Source organism: Macaca mulatta, chromosome 19 (assembly GCF_049350105.2).
Source record: "Macaca mulatta isolate MMU2019108-1 chromosome 19, T2T-MMU8v2.0, whole genome shotgun sequence".
NCBI classification, from domain to species: domain Eukaryota; kingdom Metazoa; phylum Chordata; class Mammalia; order Primates; family Cercopithecidae; genus Macaca; species Macaca mulatta.
Window position 1 is genome coordinate 68,652,376 of NC_133424.1, and position 16,321 is coordinate 68,668,696.

Below are 16,321 nucleotides of genomic sequence, written 5' to 3' on the forward strand. Positions count from 1 at the left end.
ATGCTATTGTGTCCTATGGAGACAATAGAGTAATGGAGATGGAAATGCAGTGCGGGAAAGTTAAGTTTTTTGGCCAGGCGTGGTGGCTCATGCCTGTAATCCCAGCACTTTGGGAGGCCGAGGCGGGTGGATCACCTGAGGTCAGAAGTTCGAGACCAGCCTGGCCAACATGGTGAAACTCCGTCTCTAGTAAAATACAAACAATTATTTTGAAACGAATTTTGTAAAAATAGAAAAAATTAGCTGGGCATGGTGGTGTGCACCTGTAATCCCAGCTACTCGGGAGGTTGAGGCAGGAGAATTGCTTGAACCTGGGAAGCAGATGTTGCAGTGAGCCGAGACCATGCCATTGCACTCTGGCCTGGAAGACAAGACCAAAATTCTGTCTCAGAAAAAAAAAAAAAAAAAAGTTTTTAAAGGGCGATCAGGGAACATGACATTTGAGCAAAGGCTTGAAGAAGAAGGGTAGGTGAGCCAGAGATAACTGGAGGAAAGGCATTCCAGGAAGAGAGAACAGTATATGCAAAGGCCCTGAGGCAGGAGAGTCCCTGGGATCCAGGGACACAAGGAGACTAACTTGATTCTCTTCTCTCCTCATTCGAGGCACCTGGAAGCGCTATTTAGAGTTTGGTCTCCATCCACTTCATAATTCACCTGATGGTTTCTTTTCTTTTCCTTTCTTTTCTCCTCCTCTTTCTCTTCCTCCCTCCCTCCCTTTCTTCCTTTCCTCTTCCTCCTCCTTTTTCTCCTCCTCCTCTTCATTTTTAGAAGAAACAAGTGACTGCAAGGATGAAGGTAAGTGCATGGGGTCGTACGGTTCCTCATCTATAGGACAGTGTGTCCCTTCTGTCTGGGCTGTGATATGTGATAGAGCCTTAGAAGATTTCAGGTAATCAAGGCCAGGGGCTTTGGTACCTAAGAGGCTGCCTTCCTGAAGGGCATCCAAAGTCTGCCAGCCACCTGCCCCTTTTACGCTGCCCATGGGCATCAAGGAGACTCAACACACTGAGATGTGACTGGGAGATATTTTTATCCCAGCTACTGCTTCTGTGGACTGTGAGTCCTCTCTTCCCCGACCTGGAAATTACCAGGTTAAGTCCTGGGTGACAGGACTGAGGGCCGGAAAACCAAGGGAAGGAAAACCAGAAAATAGCGGCAAGCCACCAAGTGATCCAGATGGTGGAGATGAGCGCTTTAAAGTAGGTAGAGCCGGGCATGGTGGCAGCACCTGTGGTCCCAGCTACCTGGGAGGCTGAGGCGGGAGGATTATTTGAGCTGGGGAGGTGGAGGCTGCAGTGAGCCATGATTGTGCCTCCAAAAAAAAAAAAAAAACACGCCCGAACAACACTAATCCTCTAGCATTACTGATAAGAAAAAATAGAGGAGAAACAAACTGCCAATATTTGGAAGGAAGAAGAGAGCATCACAGCAGATCTTGCAGGTAACAAAATAACAATAAGGTGACCATTGGAGAAACTTTATGCCAATAAAATTGAAAATTTAGATAAAATGGACAAAATCCCAAAAAAACACAAACACAAATTACCAAAAACAAATGAAATGATATAAAAAATCTGGGCTGGGCGCGGTGGCTCACGCCTGTAATCCCGGCACTTTGGGAGGCTGAGGCAGGCAGATCATGAGGTCAGGAGATCGAGACCATCCTGCCCAACATGGTGAAACCCTGTCTGGTGAAATCCTGTCTTTACTAAAAGTATAAAAAAATTAGCCAGGCCTGGTGGCGGGTGCCTGTAGTCCCAGTTACTCGGGAGGCTGAGGCAGGAGAATCACTTGAACCTGGACGGCGGAGGTTGCAGGGAGCCGAGATCGTGCCACTGCACTCCAGACTGGCAACAGAGCAAGACTCCATCTCAAAAAAAAAAATTGGAATAATCCTCTATCTATTAAAGAAATGCCATCTGTAATTAAATAGCCTCACCATACACAAAAAAGGTCTTCCAGGATCAAGATAGCTTTAAGAGCAAATTAAAAGGAAGAAATCACACTGATTTTACAGGAAATCTTCCAGAAAATTAAAAACAGTCATTTCCCAACTCGTTTTTAGGACAGAATAACCTTGATAAAAGATCTGACAAATAGGAAAAATGAAAATTTCAAGCCAGTCTTTCCCATAAATATAGATGCAAAATCCTAAATATTAGCAAGTCCAATTTGGCAATATGTTTTAAAGAATCATGACCAAATTCACTGCATTCCAACAACGCAACAATGGTTTAATAGGTAAAAACCAATATATGGCATTCCCATTCCCACCTTATTACCATAAAGGAAAACAAGCACATTATCATTTCAGTAGATACAGAAAAAGAAGATGGTAAGATTTTACAGCTTACATGATGTTTTTTGAGACAGGGTCTAGCTTTGTGGCCTAGGCTGGAGTGCAGTGGCATGATCATGGCTCACTACAACCCTAAACTCCTGGGCTCAAGTGATCCTCCCCTCTACAGTCTCTTGAGTAGCTGGGACCACAGGCACGCGACACCACCCCCAGCTTATTTATTAAATTTTCTGTAGAGTTGGGGTCTCCCTATGTTGCTCAGGCTGGTCTCAAATTCCTGGGCTCATGTGAGCCTCCTGCCTCAGATTCCCAAAGTGCCGGAATTACAGACGTAAGCCACCATGCCCGGCCTTATTCCTGATTAAAAAAAAAAAAAAAAAAAAAATCTCAGCTAGCTATGAGTAGAAGGGAACATCTTAAAATAATAAGGAATAGCCTCCAAAAACTTACAAGGAACAACCTGTTTAAGGTAAAATACAGTTGTCCTTCACTATCCTCAGGGGTTGGGTCCAGGACCTCCCCGCAGATAGCAAAATTCCTTGATGCTCAAGTCTGTGATATAAAATAGCAGAGCGCTTGCATTTAACCTATGCTCAGCCTCCTGCACACTTTAGATCATCTCTAGATTACTTATAATACAATGTAAATGCTCCTTAAATAGTTATTATACTGTTATATTTTTGTATTGTTTTCATTGTTGTATTGCTTTTTTTTTTTTTTTGAGGAGTCTTGCTCTGTTGCCCAGGCTGGAGTGCAGTGGCACAATCTCGGCTCACTGCAAGCTCCGCTTCTCGGGTTCCCGCCATTCTCCTGCCTCAGCCTCCTGAGTAGCTGGGACTACAGGCGCCGCCACCACCACGCCCGGCTAATTTTTTGCATTTTTAGTAGAGATGGGGGTTTCACCATGTTAGCCAGGATGACCTTGATCTCCTGACCTTGTGATCTGCCCGCCTCGGCCTCCCAAAGTGCTGGGATTACAGGCGTGAGCCACCGCGCCCAGCCTGCTGTATTGCTATTTTTATTGGGATTTTAAAAAGTATTTTTGACCAGTTGTTGGCTGGGTCCTCAGATGTGGAGTCCAGCGACACAGAGGGCTGAGGGTATAGAACACGTTCCCTCTGAGATCACAGATGAGACATTCTTGCTATCGCCACTTGCATTTCACACCAGACTGAATGTTCTATGCAGTGCAAGTCCTAGCCAGGCAAGAGAAAGGAAATAATAGACCAAAGGATTGCGAAGAAAGAAAGGTGAGCCTCATTTTTGATAGATGTGATTGTGTACCTTTGATTGGGAGGGTATATCTGAGAGGCTTGGGATATGCTGGTGTTGGTGAAATATAATTAAAAACAAAATATCCTCCAAACCCAGAGATCTTCTCTACCCAGGTAGAAGAGAAAGAAAATAGTTTTATTAGCCTGTAAGCATTAAACCAGAACGTGATATGCGAAGAGAGTGCAAAGACAGAAAAAAAAAATCACCCTTTATATAGTCAAGCAGATACAACTTATTACACACCTGCTCTCAAGATACACAACAGCCAGTTCTCAAGTAAGAGGACTTGATAACGCTATTTGCTGTACATGGTTCACCCTAAATTCACTTGGTTATTGGGATAGCCATCTGTGTTCATTGGCTTAATCTAACGGAAAAATAAACTTCTTTTTTATTTTTATTTTTTTTGAGACAGAGTCTCACTCTTTCACCAGGCTGGAGTGCAGGGGCGCGATCTTGGCTCACTGCAAGCTCCGCCTCCCAGGTTCACACCATTCTCCTGCCTCAGCCTCCCGAGTAGCTGGGACTACAGGCGCCCGCCACCACACCCGGCTAATTTTTTTTGTATTTTTAGTAGAGATGGGGTTTCATCATGTTAGCCAAGATGGTCTCGATCTCCTGGCCTTGTGATCTGCCTGCGTTGGCCTCCCAAAGTGCTGGGATTACAGGCATAAGCCACTGCGCCCAGCTAAACTTCTAAAATATCACAGGAGGTCGATTTGCTACTTGGAGTGAGGTGCCCACCAAAGTTAGGCTCCATCCCCTCCCAACAAGAAGCTGGGGAGAACTGGGTGCTATCTTCCTCGATGTTTACATTTCCAAGGGATGGTTTCCAGGTCCTTAAAAACACCTTCCTGGGTCATAATGCCGGCCGCAGGCTTCCTTAGCTTTGAAAAAGATTAGCATAAATGTTGAAGAGAGAGAGACTTGCGATGGCAAAAAGTTTTCTAAAGTAAATGCTCTAAGCAAAGGGGACAAGGAGGAATCGCTTCCTGAATTTTCAACAGGAAGAATTAATTTTTTTCTTTCGATTTGTATTTGCCTGTACACTGGTAATTATTTTTTGATTGGAAACCTGTTTAGACAGACAGGTTTACCCGTAAAAAAAAAAAAAAAAAAAAAAAAAAAAAAAACTGAGATTTTCTGAATGTAATATTTTTAAAATAAAAATACAAAGGAAAAATGTTACACAGGCGAAAGAAACACTCGTGCACCACATGAGGTTTGAAGTAAGAAAGCGACACGGTCAGATCTGGTGCTAGAAAGATCCTGCGGGCACTCCTGTGGGAGATGGATGAGAAAGAGAAAGGGTGGCATCGGGGGCAGAGGCAGCCATCAAGAGCAGGGCCTGAAGCCTGGGGACGGGGGAGAGGTGGTGGTTTTGTCACTGGAAAGGGGTCCCGATCAAGACCCCCAGAGAGGGTTTTCGAACCTCGTGCAAGGAAGAATTTGAGGCAAGTCCATAAAGGGAGAGCAAGTTTATTAAGAAAGTAAAGGACTAAAAGAACGGCTACTGCATAGGCAGAGCAGCAGCAAGGGCTGCTGGACCGAGGCTACTTACAGTTATTTCCTGATTATATGATAAACAAAGGGTGGATTATTTATGAGTTTTCCAGGGAAGGAGTGGAGACCTCCTGGAGCTGAGGGTGCTTCCCTTTTTTAGGCCATGTAGGGGAACTTCCTGATGTTGCCATGACATTTGTAAACCGTCACGGTGCTGGTAGACACGTCTCTTAGCCTGCTAATGCGTTATAATTAGTATATAATGAGCAGTGAGGACCCCCAGAGGTCACTTTAATCGCCATCTTGGTTTCGGTGGGTTTTGGCAGCTGCTTTACCGCAACCTGTTTTTATCAGCAGGGTCTTTGTGACCTGTATCTTGTGCCAACCTCCTATTGTCATCCTGTGACCGAGAATGCCTTAAACTCCTGGGAATGCAGCCCAGTAGGGCTCAGCCTCATTTTACCCAGCCCCTATTCAAGATGGAGTCACTGTGGTTCAAACCCCTGACAGTTGGGTGAGAAATCTGGGCAAGACAGGGTCAGATTTGGTGACGTCTTGGATGTGAGGTGCGAGAGCCAAAAGGCATTCCTGACTGCCTGGGATATGGTGGTAACGAAGAAGCGGGAAGCCGGCAGTGACGGTGGGTGTGGACCAAAATGTCAATTCAGGAGGCAGGCAGAGATGTGAGTTTGGAAATCAGAATGGAGAGACAGCAGTGGCAGGAAGCTCTAGGGCAGGAAGGGAAGGCCATCAGCATCAATCATCTCCATGGTTCTCTCTAGTTAAACCCTTCTCAGGCACCACACCATCCAGGAAACCACTGCCCAAGAGGAAGAACACGTGGAACTTCCTGAAATGCGCCTACATGGTGATAACCTACCTCTTCGTATCCTACAACAAAGGGGACTGGGTAAGAAGGAGGCAGCACAGAGGGGAGGAGGGTGAGGAGAGGAAGCAAAGAGGAGGGAAGTAGGGGCACAGAGGAAGCGAAGGAGGCAGCCTCAGAGGTGCCAAGCAGGAAGTGGTGGGAGAGCCCTTCTGTAAAACTCTCTCCTTCCCGCTCTTCCTCCCTCCCTCCCTCACTTCATTATTCCTTACTCTCTCCTTCTTCCCTCTTCTTTCTTCCTCCCTCCCTCCCCTTCCTTCCTCCTTTCTTCTCTTCCTTTTTTCTTCCCTCCCTTAATTCCTCCTTCTCTCTCCTCCCTCCCTATTCTTTCCTCTTTCTCCCTTCATCCCTCCCTTTCTCACTTCCTTTCTTTCTTCCTCCATCTGCTTCCTCCCTTCCTTCTTCCTTCCCATCCTTCTTCCTTCTCTGCCCTTTCCTTCCTTCCTCCCTCCCTTTTGTTCCTCCCCCTTTCCTCCCTCCTTCCCCCTCCCATCCTTTTCTTCTTCCCTCTCTTTGCTCTCTCCTTCCCCCTCCTATCCTTTTCTTCCTCCCCCTTCCTTCCTCCTTCCCCCTCTCTTCCTTTTCTTCCTCCCCCCTTCCATTTCTTCCTCCCCCTCTTCCTTTTCTTCCTCCCCCTCTTCCTTTTCTTCCTCTCCCCCTTCCTTTTCTTCCTCCCCCTCTTCCTTTTCTTCCTCTCCCCCTTCCTTTCCTTCCTCCTCCTCCTCCCTCCCTCCCTCCCCCCTTCCCTTTCTTTCACCCCTTCTTTCCTTCCTCCCTCCCTCATTCTCTCTCCCTCCTTCTCTTTCCTTCTTCCCTCCCTCCCACCTCTAGACTGGGATAAATGCTACTCCCTTCTGTACTAACAGTCCCAGGGGCTCCTCTGAAATACTGTCACTCATTCTGCCTCTCTCTCCGTTGCTGTCTCTTGCTTTTTCTAAGGGACATTCATAAGGACCAAGCTTGTTGCTGGTTGCTGGGGACTTTGATGGTTGAGCTACCTTCAAGAAGGTCCTAAGTTTGTAAAGGAGGCAGGCACCCACAGAGAGAACCAGATCACCGAGTGGTAGCACTTCACGAGCAGGTGCTAGTGCGGGAGGCAGTGGTGCTTACCTCAGCCTAGGGGAAGCGTGGGCTCATGGAAGGCTTTCTGCAGGAGGTGACACCTCCACTGTGGGTTAAGGACAGGATGGAATTAGCCAATTGAGGAGGGGAAGCAGGGGAAGCATTCCAGAGGGAACACCATGTGCCAGACTCAGAGAGGTGAACATAAGGCAGAGTGCAAGAAACTACAGGCCAGGCCGGGCGTGGTAGCTCACGCCTATAATCGCAGCACGTTGGGAGGCCGAGGCAGCTGGATCACTTGAGGCCAGGAGTTCAAGACCAGCCTGGTCAACATGGTGAAACCCCATCTCTACTAAAAATACAAAAAGTAGCCGGGCGTGGTGGTGCGTGCCTATAGTCCCAGCTACTCGGGAGGCTGAGGCAAGGGAATCACTTGAACCCAGGAGGCCGAGATCGCACCAGCCTGGGTGACAGAGTGAGACTCTGACTCAAGAAATTAAATAGGAAAAAAAAAGAAGGACAAGTCATCCTTCATTCATTGATTCAGTCAGTCTTCAAATATTCACGTGTGTAGAAGACCCATCCTAGATGCTGGGGACTCAGAGAACAGAACCCATAACGTCCTTGAGTCCCTGAGGCTCCCATGATTGGGACGGCAGGAGGACTGCAGAGAAACAAGCAACCAGCTCCAAAAAACATAAACTAAATCAGGGTGATATCACAGAGCGAGCAGGGCCACGGGCAGCCTTCCCCAGGCAGGTGATGTCTGGACAGAGAGATGAGACAGTGGAAGGATCTCGCCTTCAGAGCAGCTTGGGGGTAACCACTGTAAGCAAAGCAGGCCCAGCAGACCCCCAGGCAGGGACACGCTGAGTGCCTTCAAGGAACCAAAGGAACATCTATGTGACCTGAGAGGAGCAGGGGGGTCCAGGTCATGTAAGGTTCTCATAGACCAGACGAGAAGGAAGCTTGTGTTCTAATCTGGTGGACAGCCATCAGCGAGATCCCTTCTGAGTTACGAAAGGATCCTTCTCGGTGCTGCCTGTGGAGAGTGGATCGGAAACAGGGCGAGAGTGGGAGCAGACAGACGGAGAGGAGGCCCTGGACCAGCCGGGGCAGGAGACGTGGCGGTGCTGGTGGAGACGAGAACCGTGCCGCAGTTCTACAGGAACTGCTTATGCGCTGGGTGTGAGGAATAAGGGAAATGGAGAGAACAGGGAGATGAGCCTGAGACAGAGACTTGAATTATGCTAGTGGTTCTGAAACGGGGGTGACGTTGCCACCCAGGGGACACTCAACAGTGTCTGGACCACAGGATTGGTTGTGACAGCTGGAGGAGGGCGCTCGACTGGCATCTAGTGGGCAGAGGCCAGGATGGCCACTCAACATGCCACACGGCCCAGGACAGTGCACCACGACAGAAATAACCCGGGTCAAAACATCAGGAACCTGAGAGTGAGAAACCCCAGCTTAGGGGATTGTGCTGCTTATGGGGATGAGGAGGACTGGCTGGAAGATGGGGAAGAAGGTGGGAGTGGTGAGAGGCGGGCTGAATAGTGAAGCAAGACCACAGGATGTCACAACCAGAGGGAAAGAGCAGACGGGGAGGACAGGAAAGAAGGGAGAGGGGGATGGGGAGAAAGGGAGGGAAGGAAGGAATACACTCGCCTCACCCCAGCTGTTTCTTTTTCTGTTCCCGGTTCACTTGTTCCTCCCAAGTGTTACTGCCACTACTGTAACTCGGAACTGGACATCAGGTAGGCTACAGTCAGGAATGGGCTTTTCGCACCGCTGGGGTGGGGCTGGGGGCGGTTCATCCCAGCTGCCTGGCGTGTGAGGTAAGGAACACAGGTGGATTTGGAAGCTGCAATCATAGACACCCAGAATTGCATGAGAAGTCCCAAGTTCATCACCCTTAATTGCAAGCCACTGCCTGACACGGGCAAGGAAACACATTGTAAATGACAGGGACATGCCCGGCAGGAGGAACTCCCTTTATACATTCACTTGATCATTTTTTTTCACAGGTCTTAGGACTTGTGGCCCAACACACACAACATACAATTAACCGTTAGTGACTTCCAGTGCACTCACAATACTGTGTGGCCATCACCACTAATCTGTTTCCAGAATCTTCTCATCATCCTCAAAGGGAACTCTGTACCAATGACACCATCTCTTCCCCCAGCTCCTGGCAACCACTAGTCTACTCTGTCTCTGAGAACTCCCCTATTCTGGTCATTTCATACCCATGGAGTCATACACTACGTAGCCCTTTGCATCCGGCTTTATTCATTTGGCGTAGTATTTCCAAGGTTCATCATGGTACACCTTGTATCAGGACTGTATTCGTTTCTGCTGGGTGATACTCTACTGCATGGATATAGCACGCTCTGTTTATCCATCATCAGGTAAAGTGCACTGGGTTGCTCCCACCTTTTGACTGTTGTGAGTCGCGGTGCTATGAATTTTTATAAACAAGTTTTGTTAGAATATCTGTTTTAAAATCTTTCGGGGTACATGCCTAGGAGTGGAATTGCTGGGTCATATGATAATTCTGTGTTTACAACGACTCACTGATGCATCCTGGATGCAGTGGTGAACAGGGCAGACAAGATTCCTGTGCTCACAAGAAAACAATTAGATGATTACAGGTGATACTTAGAGCTACGGAGGAAGACCTCAGGATATGATGAAAAAGAGAACTAAAGAAGCTTGCCCTGGATAGTTGGGTGACGAAGGAAAGCCTCTTTGGGAAAGTGACATTGAATCAAAGGCCTGTAGAACCAGGGTTGTCAGATACACAGAGAACTCGTGAAAGAAGGAACTGGCTTGTACAAAGGCCCTGGGGTGGAAAGTGGCCTAGATGTGCCTGGAGTCAGAAAGAATAACGGGGGCAGGAGAAGGGGGAGGGAGTGGGAAGGCACTGTGGGAGGCGTGTGGGTGACGTGCTGAGCAGGCCACCTCAAACCTGGAAGATTAGAGCAAGCACTTTGGACCCCATGGAAAGGCTGTCAGTGGGAAAGAGACACGTCCCAGTGACATCAAGTGCGGAGGCCAGTTAAGAGGCTACTCAGTTTCCATGAGATGACGGTAGCCTGGTCAAGGCTAGGGTCTAGGGTAGAGAGAGAAAGTACTAAAGACAGATGGGAGATTTCTCTTCCCTCGATAGCTACAAAGAGGCTCCTCCCTAGCCTCTCCCACATCCCCTGCCTTTCATCCTCTCCCTGGCATCCCCAGCGCCCTTTTCACATTAAAAAACGTCAACTCGGGCCGGGCGTGGCGGCTCAAGCCTGTAATCCCAGCACTTTGGGAGGCCGAGACGGGCGGATCACGAGGTCAGGAGATCGAGACCATCCTGGCTAACCCGGTGAAACCCCGTCTCTACTAAAAAAAAATACAAAAAACTAGCCGGGCGAGGTGGCGGGCGCCTGGAGTCCCAGCTACTCGGGAGGCTGAGGCAGGAGAATGGCGTGAACCCGGGAGGCGGAGCTTGCAGTGAGCTGAGATCCGGCCACTGCACTCCAGCCTGGGCGACAGAGCGAGACTCCGTCTCAAAAAAAAAAAAAAGTCAACTCAATCGTGATAAACCCGCAACCCCGCTGCACTCCTGCTTAAATCCACCAGTGGAAACTCATCAACTATGACGAGTGTCTTTCAAACTTAAAACGAAAGAAAACCCAAAACACTTTCCTACTGAAATCTTACATGGAATCCCAATATATAAAAAATTCTAAGTTGCTTTTCATTACCAGAAGTACTTTTCCTAAGGTTAACTGTGTGACATTTACTTACTATGAAGTGAGGCGATGAGATTTGCAAGCACAGGGTACAGAAGGCCTTTGCTGTCTTACATTACTCTCTGTTACCCCGTATCTTGCAGTGTTTCCTTTTAATTGTTCATATGGAGAAAAATCTGAACGCACAGAGATAAGTCACTGCAAAAAGTAACAGTTGTCTAACAGTTGGCCTTGTGAACTCTACATGCCCTTCAGGTAATAAAAAAATCTTTCCAAGATGTAAAACATGCAGCAGGTTGGTGTGGCTCTCCAGTGAATAAAAACTTCAGTCCATGTGCTCTATTTTGGGTATACACCCATTTTAAAAAATAGTTTCATTTTTGAAATGAAAAAGCAAACCTTTGTAGAGTTCCTAAAAGATCCCAAGTTTTCAGAGAACCTGGCAGGAAGCCTCTGCCCCATTGATCAAGTTCAGCTCCCTGGCATGGTACCCGAGGGTTCTCAGGCTCCAAGCTTCTCCTGCTTCTCTAAACTTTTCTCCACTTCTCTTTATCCCCCCCACCCACAATCCATCCCTTGTCCGTATTAAACCATGTCTTTTTTGTTGTTGTTGTTGTTAGAGGCTCACTCTGTCACCCAGGCTGGAGCACAGTGGCCCAGTCTCAGCTCACTGCAGCCTCTGCCTCCCAGGTTCAAACGATTCTCCTGCCTCAGCCTCCCTAGTAGCTGGGATTACAGGCATGCACCACCACGCCTGGCTAATTTTTGTATTTTTAGTACAGATAGGGTTTCACCATGTTGGCCAGGCTGGTCTCGAACTCCTGACCTCAGGTGATCCGCCCACCTTGGCCTCCCAAAGTGCTGGGATTACAGGCGTGAGCCGCCACACCCACCCCATATTAAACCATTTCTGATTCCCCCGAAAACATCACTTTTTTTTCCTGCTCCATTATGCCATTACACACATTGATTCCTTGATCTTTGTCGACCTAGAAAAGTCCTCCTCAGTCCTCAAGATTCACCTAAGCAATGCTTTGGTTCAGGAACCAAGAGCAATCCTTCAGATTCCACTGGGGAGGCTGCTGAAGGAAAAGAATGGTGTTGAATGGTTTCTCAGGCTCTCCTCAACCACACATTAAAGCACTGGTCAAACCACATAGTTACTTTCATATAAATGTGTGCTTTCAACCCATTAGGCAAGAGGTTGGCAAACTTTCTCTGGGAAGGGCAAAACAGTTAAGTGTTGGCTTTTCAGGCCAGATGATCTGTTGCAACTACTCTGCTCTGCTGTTGGAGCTCAAAGCAATCATAGAGAATACACCGATGGCTGTGACTGTGCCCAACGACCGATGAATGGATAAACAAAACACGGTGCATTCATACAATGGATTATTATTCAGCCCTAAAAAAGGAGTGAGGTCCTGGCACATGCAACATGGCTGAACCTTGAAAACACGGTGCTGAGTGAAAGAAGCAGACGCACTAGACTACACAGTAGATGATGCCATGTATATGAAACGGACAGATTTGGCAAATTCAAAGAGACAGAAGGCCAATTACTAGTTGCCAGAGGCTGAGGAGAAAAAGGAATAAGGGGAGTGGCTGCTTAATGCATTTCTTTTTTGGGTTGATGAAAATATTCCACTCTTAGAAGTGACAATTGCACAATATTGTGAACGTACCGAAAGTCCCTAAATTGTGCACTTTCAAAATGGTTAAAATGGTGAATTTTATGTTATGCATTATGGTTACATGTTACCTCAATTACAGAAAGAAACTTGATGAAAAGGGATGCAGGCTGCAGTTGGCCCTGCCGAACACAGTTTGAGGGCTCCTGCTCACATAGACTGTGAGCCCCTCTGGGAGTAAGAAGTACCCCTGATCCATCCCTGGAACTCCAGTGCCCAGAAGCAAACCTTAAGGTTCTCTTCCTGCAACCTTGCCTGACTCCAGTGCGCCAGGCTGGGGGTGCAGGGCAGCCAGGCCTGGGCAGCCCCCGCTCCTGTGGGGTGCGCCCTCTAGTGGCGAGGTAGGGGTGCGACACAAGCTCAGGCCTGGCATTGGGGGACAGTGAGGAACTGGAGGGGGGCGCTGCTTCCCGCTGGCTGGTTTCTAGAAGAGCCCTGCTCTGAGGAGGAGACACTTGCCCTGGTGACAGGGCCGAGCTAGGGTCCATGAGATCTGAGGGAGGCGTGTTCCAGCTGCTGGAACAGCCTGGTGGGCATAGGGACAAAGTTAGTGGAACCTAGTGAGTGCAGAGAATGGGCTAGGCTGGAGGGAGGAGGTGGGCTTGAGGCAGGTCACCAAGAGCCCTGTGGGGTAGAGGGACAGGGCACCAGGCAAGGAGTATGAGAATGTGTGAGGACGAAAATCAATGCACAAATACATTTCTCTCTCCTTTCTTAGGGATGATCCCTGCTGTTCTTTCTAGTGAGCCTGCTCCATCTCAGCTCAGCCTTCACAAGGCCTCCATCTCCCAGGCATTCTCACCTCTGAAGAAAGCTCTCTGTCCCCTGGACTGCCTGTGTGGAGGGTAATGAACTGGGTCCTTTAAGGAATGGCACCTGGGTGCCCAGACGCATGGCCAGAAGGGGTCTGTGGGGGCCATGCCTTGGAAGGATGCACCCAGAGCGGCTGAGAGGGCAACTGCAGGGGTTTCCCCTAAAATCTCTCCTCCAGACCATTCTCGGACTGTCTCCACTACTTCCATAATAAAATGTATACTTGTTGAAATGGCTGAAAAGTTTGGGTTATTCCATTCCCCCACACTGAGAACTAACAGGTATGCTGGTGGTTTACCAAGAGTCATAAACCCTATCAGTTAACTGTGCACTTTACAGGTGAAGAAACTACAGCTCAGCGGGACTGATGGCTCTCCCAACATCACACTAAGCTACAGAGCTGAGAGTTGACCCAGTTTGACTCATTCCAAAGTCCGTATTCTTTTATGTAAAGATTTGGGGCTCCCCGCTCCGTCCCGAGGAAATACAGGTGTGAGATGTGGCTGTTCCAGGAGGAAGCCGTGTCCAGCTCTCCAGCCTGCATGTTTCCTGCCTACTCTGGAGGTGGTTCCATGTCCTGGTTGAGAGCTTGGGCTCTGGAGAAAGGTTTCTTGGGTTCGAATCCCAGCTCCACCCTTAATGAATATGCAACCTTGGGGAGGGTATCGTCTCTTAATGCCTTATTTTATCGTCAAATGGGGATAGTAACAGTAGGGTAGAAGTTTTCTTACCATCATGATCAGAACCATCATTGCTTAGTTCATCAAATAAGTTGGTTCCAATAGGAAATTAAAAATACTTTTACCATTTTGTTTTAAAATGTAAAATTGTACACTCATTTGCCAATCTTTGGATATAAGACCAGGGGTTAGTGTTGTTGTTCTATAGGTCTATGGACTACAATTTCCACTTTGTACCTTAGAAGGGCAGTGGAGACATAGGCATGCTTGCAAAGCTATTTAAGCAAAATCCTCGCTGCATTAAAAAAAAAGAAAAAATCATCCCTATAGCCATCTTGCCCATTCCAACTTGACGTATTTTTTGTTGTTGCTCTTACTAACAATCGGCCTTTATCGCATCTTTCCCACTGAATTATTCTTTTGGTGGAAACAATTCTTTGCCGACGCACTCATATTTTCCTCATTTATGTTAAATGTGATTGCATTACATCATTGAAATAAAACCCATTAGAATGAAAAGGTTTCGAATAAATGCAACTCAACTAGCTCTTGGTAGTCACATAACTGAACCGATAGAGAAGAGCGAAGGCATATTAGAAAGCACTGCACTAGCCAGGGGCATTCAGTGAGCCTGAAGCATCAGTTGGTATATTTCATAGACGGATGGAAACTTCTTTTACCCCAGGGATCATTTTAAAGTGTAGTTTAAGGAACAGTCTACTGAGCTTGCCTCATAGAGGTAAACTTTAAATGAGATAATACATATTTTTTAAATTTTTAAGTTCCAGGGTACATGTGCAGGCTGTGCCGCTTTGTTACACAGGTAAACGTGTGCCATGGTGGTTTGCTGCCCCTATCAGTCCATCACCTAGGTATTCAGCCCAGCAGGCCTTAGCTATTTTTCCCAGTGCTCTCCCTCCCCGCAACCCCATACCCCAACAGGCCCCAGTGCGTGTTGTTCCCCTCTCTGTGTTCACGTGTTCTAAATAAGACAATATTTCTAAAACACACTGCCTGGCACATAGTTCTCAATTAATGTATTGTTATTATCTAGGGCGGTGTTAGCCAATAAAAATCCGTGAGCCACACTTATTTCACACTTCCTATTAGCCCAGAACCCGGTAAAATCAATTTGAATAATATGTACGATTTAATTCAATATATCCAAGATACATTTCAACATTTAATCAACACAAACAATTATTAATGAGATCAGTTATATCCTTCATTTTGTATGAAGTCTTTGAAATCCATTGTGTATTTTTCACGTATGGTGCATCTCAATTTGAATGCTAAAATTGATCCGCAATTATATTTTCTAACATTTATAGTTAAAAAGTAGATCCACATATCCAAGTTGTTCCAAACAGGGTTAAAGGTTGTCTGATAACTGAACCAAGTATCAATGTAAAATTTTTCATTAAAATTTTTTAAAAAATTTAAAAGTCAGTTCCTGCCCATAATCCAAGTCTAATCATAAGCAAGCATCAGACAATTCCAAATGGAGGGACATTGTACAGAACACCCGGTCCATACACCTCACAACTGTCAAGGTCATCAAAAACAAGGAGAGTCAGAGACACCACTGCAGATCAGAGGAGGGCAGGAAGACCTGGCAACTAAATGTCATGTGGTGTCCCACATGTGACCCCAGAACAGGAAAAGGACGTTAGAGAAAAAACTGGGGAAATGTGAATAAAGTCTGGCGTTAAGAGTACTGTAGCAATGTTACGGTTCTGACACATCTACTAGGCTTATGTAAGATGTCAACAGCAGGGGAAGTGTGGAAGGGGTACGTGAGAAAGCTCTGGATTATATCATTGTAACTTTTCTGTAAATATAAAATTATCCCAGAATTAAAAATGTAAAACAAAAAATACTCCACTATTCAGCTGCACTTATCTTACGTGTTTGTGTCCCCATGTCCTCCTCTGTTAAATGGGGATGTAGACTGTATCTATTTCATACAGTCATCGTGAGAATTAAAGATGGTGTTTCCACAGAAATCCTGCAACCATAGTTCAGGCATTGTCAGCACACCATGCTTGTTAGTGCCAGGTACTGTTACCGCTGCTGCTGTGATTATGATTGTTTATTTGTAAGTGCAGAGGTCTGGGCTCCCATCTCCAGACATTCTGACTAAGTTGATATGGCTGTGTTTGCATAACAGCTCCTAGGAAGCTCTCGTCTTTTCTTACAGCAATTCATGTGCAAACAGGGCTGATCCTTTAAAATGTAATAAAGAAACTGCTAAAAGCCACGGAAACCACCCAGTAAGTTGATGACAGACAGATGGAAGATGCATTAGTCTGTTTTCACGCTGCTGATAAAGACATATCCAAGACTGGGCAATTTACAAAAGAAAGGTTTAATGG

General features: G+C 46.9%; 2 protein-coding genes and 1 long non-coding RNA gene across 35 annotated transcripts in view; 1 reads left to right on the plus strand and 2 right to left on the minus strand.

Moving 5' to 3' along the window:
- The window catches only part of EDDM13 (epididymal protein 13), a 38,233-nt gene extending 24,731 nt beyond the window's left edge, over positions 1-13,502 (plus strand). For both annotated transcript variants that reach the window (XM_077975649.1, NM_001171845.1), the window contains 4 exon segments: positions 769-795; positions 5,860-5,987; positions 8,745-8,782; positions 13,172-13,502. In XM_077975649.1, coding sequence (XP_077831775.1) covers positions 769-795; positions 5,860-5,987; positions 8,745-8,782; positions 13,172-13,196 — 218 coding nt within the window. In that variant the 3' untranslated portion in view covers positions 13,197-13,502.
- Positions 1-16,317, minus strand: part of LOC144337106 (uncharacterized) — a 32,171-nt gene extending 15,854 nt beyond the window's left edge. The window contains exons 1-2 of one of the 2 annotated variants that reach the window (XR_013409728.1): positions 13,901-16,317; positions 136-10,332 (exon numbers count right to left, since the gene is read on the minus strand). This is a non-coding gene — a long non-coding RNA (uncharacterized LOC144337106). Of the gene's footprint in view, positions 1-135 lie in introns of both variants that reach the window. The other variant, XR_013409727.1, reaches the window with a different exon arrangement.
- ZSCAN5A (zinc finger and SCAN domain containing 5A) overlaps positions 1-16,321 on the minus strand; it is a 130,433-nt gene that overhangs the window by 77,241 nt on the left and 36,871 nt on the right. The gene's annotated exons all lie outside the window — the stretch shown is intronic.